The sequence below is a fragment of the Fragaria vesca genome, linkage group LG7 (genome assembly GCF_000184155.1).
Source record: "Fragaria vesca subsp. vesca linkage group LG7, FraVesHawaii_1.0, whole genome shotgun sequence".
Classification (NCBI taxonomy): Eukaryota; Viridiplantae; Streptophyta; class Magnoliopsida; order Rosales; family Rosaceae; genus Fragaria; species Fragaria vesca.
The window spans coordinates 8,506,633-8,514,820 of record NC_020497.1 but is presented as its reverse complement, the minus strand read 5'-3'; the positions used below and the strand labels follow the sequence as shown (position 1 = coordinate 8,514,820).

The 8,188-nt window shown below is 37.6% G+C and overlaps 1 protein-coding gene across 1 annotated transcript in view; it reads left to right on the top strand.

Moving 5' to 3' along the window:
* The window catches only part of LOC101299139 (chromodomain-helicase-DNA-binding protein 1-like), a 7,326-nt gene extending 356 nt beyond the window's left edge, over positions 1-6,970 (top strand). The window contains exons 3-16 of the mRNA XM_004308478.1: positions 559-637; positions 743-903; positions 1,055-1,186; positions 1,602-1,782; positions 1,980-2,115; positions 2,207-2,324; positions 3,039-3,128; positions 3,780-3,887; positions 3,980-4,183; positions 4,600-4,725; positions 4,832-5,487; positions 6,159-6,304; positions 6,526-6,687; positions 6,852-6,970. Of these exons, the coding sequence (XP_004308526.1) occupies positions 559-637; positions 743-903; positions 1,055-1,186; positions 1,602-1,782; positions 1,980-2,115; positions 2,207-2,324; positions 3,039-3,128; positions 3,780-3,887; positions 3,980-4,183; positions 4,600-4,725; positions 4,832-5,487; positions 6,159-6,304; positions 6,526-6,687; positions 6,852-6,970 (2,418 nt within the window). The remainder of the gene's footprint in view (positions 1-558; positions 638-742; positions 904-1,054; positions 1,187-1,601; positions 1,783-1,979; positions 2,116-2,206; positions 2,325-3,038; positions 3,129-3,779; positions 3,888-3,979; positions 4,184-4,599; positions 4,726-4,831; positions 5,488-6,158; positions 6,305-6,525; positions 6,688-6,851) is intronic.
* The last annotated feature ends 1,218 nt before the right edge of the window (positions 6,971-8,188 follow it).

The following is an 8,188-nucleotide window of genomic DNA, read 5'->3' as shown; positions in this document are numbered from 1 at the left end:
TATAGAATTATAGAATGTGATTAAAAGCTTAATGGAATGTGATTGTGTGAAATTTAGTTATGATTTTCTGCTAATTGAAGTAATTAAATAAGTTTATGTGTTAGATTTTGTTGTGATTGCATGTTATTTTAGCTTTAGAATTGATAATGTCAGTAAAGCACAATGTTTTTGATTCCTGAGAGAATTTTTGAGAGGAGATTCTAAAGTAATGAGAAGATATTCGTGAGGATTTTTGATTTTTTGTCACAAGTTGGTTTAAGTATGACTGGTAGTTGTTAAGAGTTTTAGGTTGATCACATGAATTTAGAGGAAGGTTCCTACTTGCTTAGTTGGTTAGGTCCTTCGGCAAAGCCCGCCTTTACCCTGGTTTGGAAGTATGGGATGTATATCTTTTTGTCTAGGCCGTAAGCACAAAGGTTTAGTGAGGATGCTGATATAGATTATTGAGGATTGTGAAATTGACTTTGTGTTAAATGCAACTTGTTGCAGCAGATTCAGCAGGAGTGAAGTTTTCTCGGTTTTGTTCAGTATACTTAATTTCCGGTGGATTTTTGGCAGATGGGACTAGGCAAGACTCTGCAAGCTGTTGCTTTGTTGAGCTATTTGATGGTTCAAAAGAGGTCAAGTGGACCATTCTGTGAGTTTCGTTTTTGTTTTGGTGTGAAAATCTTGAGTTAAAGATTTGATTATTGGTGTGCTTCATACATATCTTGTCTCTTTATTATTACTGATTTGTCCACAGTGGTGATGTGTCCTCTAAGCGTGACTGATGGTTGGGTCTCGGAAATGGAAAACTTTGCTCCAAAATTAAAAGTTGTACGGTATGTTGGCGAGAAAGAATATAGGCGCAGCTTACGAAGGACAATATATGAGCATGTGAAAGAACATTCCTCAGTATCTGATGTAAGAGTGCTATTTGAGAAATGGGTGTGGTAATTCAACCATTAATGTCGGACACTATAGCTTATCACTGTTGGCTTGTTAATCAGTTATTCTATAGCTCATTACACCATGCTGACTATAGTCAACATGTTTTGTGTTGATGTGTTCGCAGTTAATGTCGTTACCTTTCGATGTCCTGTTGACGACATATGACATCGCGTTGACCGATCAGGATTTTCTTTCTCAAATACCATGGAACTATGCAGTAATTGATGAAGCACAAAGGCTCAAAAACCCTTCCAGTGTATGTCTAAAATGTCATGTATTCTCTGTTACACTTATTAATGAACAAATATGCAATACTGAACTCTTTTCCTTTTTATGTGCTGATAACTTGTAGTACTGTATTTAATGTGAAACTTTGAAATAGTCGTACAGTAGATAGCAGTTTAAGTATTCAGGATATGACATTTTTAATCACTGGTTTCTACACTTATCATGGCAAAAACATGCTTTTCATTTTTGTACTTTGCGTTGTCAAACTACTGCACAAACCAAGACATTGTTAATTTTCTCCCAATACTTGGTGACTTTTAGCATGCGTACCATGCCATGTGCGAGCATGAGAAAATTTGAGTAAAGATATTTACTTGTCTTTTGTGTCTCTTTCTGTACATAATTTTCCTGGCAAACAAATAAATATGCTTCAACCTTAATAGGTTCTGTACAATGTCCTAAGAGAGCGGTATCTCATTCCAAGAAGGTTACTGATGACTGGCACACCTATTCAAAACAATCTCACTGAACTTTGGGCTCTGATGTATTTTTGTATGCCCTCAGTCTTTCTGAAATTGGACGAGTTCCTTGTTACATTCAAGGAAGCTGGTGATCCTTTGTCAGGTTATCATCTCACTTGGTTTTAGGTTCTGTGCATTTCTTTTCTATAATTTGATGTAGAAATTTTTGTTTGTCAAAAGAAATTTGCTTAATACCTGGTTGCTGGTAAGATAATGCTTACCCTAACGCATGGGAGGTGTAATTTTTTTTTCTTTATTCAAAAATGTGTTGTAAAAGTTACTTTTGTTACTATTGAACAGGTTATAATACACCTGAAGTTATAGAACAACTCAAAAGTTTAAAAGGCATATTGGGGGCTTTCATGCTACGCCGCACAAAATCTAAGCTTATTGAGAATGGAGATCTATTCTTGCCATCCCTTACTGAGATAACAGTGTATTTTCTATGTCCCTTTTTCGTAGAAGTACTCTTAGGACATGTGAAGCCTGTTTATACCATATGATGATAAGATGAATTATCTTGATAGGCTGGCACCACTGGTCAGCTTGCAAAAGAAGGTTTACATGTCAATATTGAGGAAGGAGCTCCCGAAGCTACTTGCACTGTCTTCTGGAGGTTCAAATCATCAATCCTTACAGAATATTGTATGTTAGTTCCTTATTTCTAATCTTAAGTATCTCTCTTTTACTTTCCTACATGCGATATTTACCATTAGTACCATGAACTGGTTTCTTCCATATGTTCTACAAAGTCACAAATTCGACATCAGTATACTTCTTAAATTTTTGTCGGATGATTGCAGCAGTAGTGCTTTAGCTTTAGGAAGATGCATTTAAAAGGTCCTGTTGGCTGACAGCTGTTAATAAATAGTTTCTTGTGTTGACATGCAGAGGTTTTTTGCAGAGTTTGCGGCATATATTCTTAGTATTATAAAGACGCTAGGATGCCTTGAAATATCAAACTTAATATCATGATTTGATGCTCCTGTTGTGACCAAACTGCTAGTTGTGCAATTATAACATTGGAGAAGGATCATCTAGTTTGCTAAACTGTTGCTTTCCCGTAGCAGAAACTACGATCTAATAGATGCAGAAGCTGAATTGTCCCAAAATATTGTAAAAAGAAAAAAGGCCAAGAAAAACAATAAACAAACCCGACCTAGAATAGTGATTCAGTTGGCACTATCTTGGTGACGTGTTACTTTAGTTCTTTAGTCTTACTCTAAGTTCTTGCTTCAAAGATTTAAATATTCTTTCAGTAATTCATTGATTATTTACAACACACCTGGTATTGTGATATTTGGTTACTGATTTTAACCATCTGATACACTTTACCTTTATCTTTTCCTGGACATACAGGTGATACAATTACGAAAAGCTTGTAGCCATCCTTATCTCTTCCCTGGTATTGAGCCAGAACCATATGAAGAGGGTGAACACCTGATTCAGGTATCCCTAAATCGTATATCATTTTGGTAGAGGATAGTAACCTGGTTTTTACTAAGTTATATAGTATCCAAAAGTTCAAACTCCAAATGACCCAGTTAGTGTAGAATGGGGTTTTCTGATAAGGCAAAAGAAAACCCAAGTGGGTTGAAAGATTTAAAATTTCCATTTTTGGGCATCCAAGTGCTGTGTGGCATGCATTATTTTTTCAAGGGAGCATACAGCAATCATGGGAGTGGAGTTTTATACTCATTTCCAAATCAGTGGGGGTTACTAGGAATTGTCAGACCCATGGTTTACTCCCATCTAGTATGTGAACACCTCAGTGTACAGCTAGTAGTATCCTGTCTCCTAAATATTTTAGGATTTGCCAGGAGGCTCAATTATTGAGACTTGGGGTCCCACTAAGTGGGGTTCGGGATCCCTGGGTATCCAAAAGGGGGAAAGCAAAAGGGGAAGGAAGGAGATCTCTAAGCCTCTAACCAGTAACCTCTGAACCAAATAGATCCAAGATCTAAGGAAGTGATACATATTAACAGAGGAAACTGTATTTTCTTTGACTGAAACTTTTTTTAAGTACCTTTAATCTGCCTGCTCCTCTGTTCTTAAACTTCAGTCCAACCTATGTCTGTTCATTTCTTATGATCTGATCAGGCTAGTGGTAAACTTATGATTTTGGATCGACTACTTCAAAAGCTGCATGAGAGGGGACACCGTGTCCTTCTCTTTGCTCAGATGACGCATACACTCGATGTTCTACAGGTTTGTTCATGGTGTTGTGTTCTTTGTGTCTTTGAAATTGAGTAATATAGTACTCCACTTCCAAAAAACTTCTACTCTCATATGCAATGCAGGACTTCCTTGAGTTGCGAAAATATTCATATGAACGCCTTGATGGATCAATTCGGGCTGAGGAGCGGTTTGCTGCTATAAGAAGTTTCAGCAGGCAATCAGCAAAACAAAGCTTGAAGTCTCAAGCTGATCAAAATGATGCTTTTGTCTTTATGATCTCCACTAGAGCTGGGGGAGTTGGCTTGAATCTTGTTGCCGCTGATACTGTGAGTTTTGGCAAACCCTCATGTGACTAAAATTTTGAGACCATTGTCTTTCTAAATGGTAGTTGGGGTGTAGGACTTCCTACAACCAAGTGGAAAGAAATATCACTAGGTTTTAACAAGTATATTGTGAATTCAGATCTTTACTAATTAGAATGCAAGATGCCAACAACAGAAGTTTTTTTTTCTTCTTTTTTTTTTTTAATTTTTTTATTTCTCTATGTATGACAGATAATAGAGTGTGATCCCTGATTAAGGAGGTCAAAACTCAAAGTATATCATTGTTTCGATAAAAAAAAATTATATCATTTCTGAAGAAATGTTCCTTCAAATTCTTTTATAGTACATCCTACTTTGTTATATTGTGATCATATAGTATCTTTTTGTGTGACAATGTATACATCTATGACATGTGGTAGGTTATATTCTACGAGCAAGATTGGAATCCCCAGGTTGATAAGCAAGCTTTGCAGAGGGCACACAGGATTGGTCAATTGAATTCTGTGCTGTCGATAAACCTTGTTACAGGACGTACAGTGGAGGAGGTGTGGTCTTATACATCCTTACTTAATCTTTTTTTGAAGGAGTGCTTTATACATTGGCCATTATAACTGACCACTATTCATATTTCTTTAATTTGCGTCCACATAGGTTATCATGCGGAGAGCAGAGAGGAAGTTGCAGCTTAGCCATAATGTTATTGGGAATGATGTTATGGACGAGGATGGTAAAGAAACAGTAGGAGTTGAACCCAGTGACCTGCGATCTATTATATTTGGGTTACATCTCTTTGATCCTGCTGAAATCAACAGTGGTGAGTGTGAGATATCAGAATTGAATGCTTTGGCAGAGAAGGCGATTTCAGTGCGCCATAAAGAAACAGCAACCAAAGATGAGAGGAAATTTGAGGTCAGTCAAACAGATGTATTGAGTGGAAGAGATCTGGTTGTTGGAGAAAGTTCTACTTCTCTCGGTTTAAATACTGGTTTCGATGAAGCTTCATATCTCTCATGGGTTGAGAAATTCAAGGAGGTACCACAAGCAACTAGCAAAGAAAATACAGATATGGGAAGCAGAAAAAACTTACTTGAGGAAAGGCATCTAAAACTTGAGGCTGCAAAAAAGAGAGCGGAGGAAAAGAAGTTAGCCAGGTGGGTAGACCTTGGCTACCAATCATTGTCCATTGAGGACCCCATCACTCCTGTAGATAGGGACGTCATGTCCGACTCAGGATCTGTCCAGTTTGTGTATGGAGATTGTACACAACCATCAAAAGTTTCTCCCTCTGAGCCTACCATTATTTTCAGGTAAACAAATTCTTTAAATGCCTCATCACAGATGTTCTCATTACTATTCATAGGATGTCTGTCGTTGACTTTTGAGTGTTGGATCTCATTGTCTGAAGAGTATGGGATGTGAGTTCAGTTATCTAGTTGTCTGTATGTATATATGTATATGTATATGTATATGTATATGTATATGTATATTTTTCCTGTATGGATATAATAACTTCAGGTTCTCGAGATTCCAAATTAGGATCTCTAAGATCAAGGAAAACTTCTCCAATTTGGAACTCTGTCCGGATATATACCATTCTACATTAGTAAATAGAATCGAGGACTACACATGGTATTTTTGATATTTTCCTTAGTGCATTCAGTTACTCGTAGAGTGATATGGTATTTTTATTCTAATCTGCCATGGTTAGCTAGAGCATATCCACCACACAATTGATAATGAGCACAAATTAATGTTATTATTGAATGAAGAGAGCATTTGTGCTAGAGAACTCGTGATGTACCACACTTCTGACTTGTGAGCATGCAGTAATTTACGATTCCCGGGCAGTATTAAATTATTAATCATTTTGTTTGTTATGTACTATGATCAAACTCTTTTATGTTTTGAAACGGCTCACCTTTGTGGGCTGTTAATGTTTTTTTTACCCTCTGACACGATTCATATGTCTATTTCGCAGCTGTGTTGATGATTCTGGACAGTGGGGTCGTGGAGGAATGTTTCATGCACTGGAGAAGCTATCTACAAGTGTCCCTGATGCATATCAACGAGCTTCTGAATTTGATGACCTGCATCTTGGTGATCTTCACCTTATAAGAGTTACCGGTTAGTCTCTGTCTCTCCTGAAATAGTAACTCAATTATCCCCATTGATTGTAATATAAAGTTCAATGGAAAGCTACTTGTAGTGATTATATTAGTTGCATACACAAGTATACAAAGGTGTAACGAGAAAGTATCAGTAACTTGTAGCTGTAATAAGCACCACCCATAAATTTGTTTTCCATGCGTTTAATTTTTTTGGCTCACCTATTTGTTGCTATGTAGAGGATTCAGATGAACAGAAGGACAGCAATCCCCCTCAATGGGTGGCTTTAGCTGTTGTACAATCTTATAATCCCAGGCGTAAAGTACCCCGGAGCAACATATCTATTCCTGATTTGGAATGTTGCTTATCAAAGGCATCGTTTTCAGCTGCTCAAAGTTCTGGTAAGGATTTAATCTTATTCAGTTCAAATTTGAATAGTACATTTTAAATTTAAAATGGAAGTATGGTATCTTGGTCAATATTCAGTTTGTTAACTTGGAGTTTGGGATGTAAAGCTTGTCTTTCAAGTATCTCATGCCTTTTGTTTTCTGCTTGATTTTTAAAGCTTCAATCCACATGCCACGTATTGGGTATCAAGATGCATCAGATCGTGCAGAATGGTATACCGTGGAACGTCTTCTACGAAAACACGCCTCTATTCATGGCATAAAGATTTATGTGTAAGTTTTCTTTCTCTACATTCCTCCATTCTGGGTCACGGGTGAACAAAATAAATAAATTTCTTCTAATCTCTGCAGGTATTATTATAGACGGTCATCTTGAATTCTTGATGCCTGGGACTTGATATGGTTTGTGTCTTCCACCGTTGTGGCTGATATGATTAGATCGAGTCAGTGCTCCTTCGCCACCTTCTTCCCTTGTAAATATGTGCGCACTCGATTGACTCTACCCTCCTCTTATGTGAAGATTGATCAAACTATAAGAGTTAATATTATGATCTCTGGAAAATTATATTGTCCATAAATGTACCAATATGCATTCGGTAGGCTAGATTTGACATAGTTGTAGCATGTACACTAGCTTGATACATGTGTAAGTGTAAATCACTTGAGCATTGAATTAGTCTATATGATGGATCCGTATGTAATGCAACTTAGCTTGAAGTTCTCATTAGACACTCAAACGTTGGATTTCTAAAAACTTGATTTGTGAAGTTTAAGTATGTTATCAAGCCAGTTCCCGAGGGTTTAAGCACTCAGTTACAATTATTATTTTCACAAACCGAGTTTAGAAGAAACGAAGCACTGTTCAAGAAAACCGTGAAAGCTAAATATTGGCTATTGCGTACAATTCAAATGTGAGCAACAGCTTATTCGAACCCAAAATAAAAGGCACGCCTAAGCAGAAAGGGAGTAAATGTAACAAGAAGCACTGGTGAATAGAAGTGTTGCCTCTTGAGAACCAAATGCACGTCTAAGAAGGAAGACTAAGATTGTAGCGAAGACAAGCGAGGCCGATGGAGAACCAAAGTCATGCCTGAGGATACAATGAGTAAGCACTTGTAGAAAACAAGAGGGGTGTCTTGCTTGCGCAGAAAAACAAACACAGCTGCCCAGGAGGTAAAAGCCAAAAGAGGCCCGAGTGGCCAACGTTTACCCGAGCATGTTTCTAGCACTTGTGTGCTTGGCTACTAAAAGTTTGTTCTGCTCTGTGTTGCTCCAATAAGGCATGCTTGGCCTCAAGCACATCCTCACACCATGTCACAAGGGCACCATCATGCCGCTTAACGTGCACATGCACCACATATTGCTGTCGACGCCTCAGCCTCTTGTCGAAAAAAAGTTGTGCCATTGTTTCCTTGAATCCTTGCCTTCAGGGAAAGCAATAGTAAGATCATACAACACCTTCCAGTTGATTCAAATGAAAATTATACAGCGCACC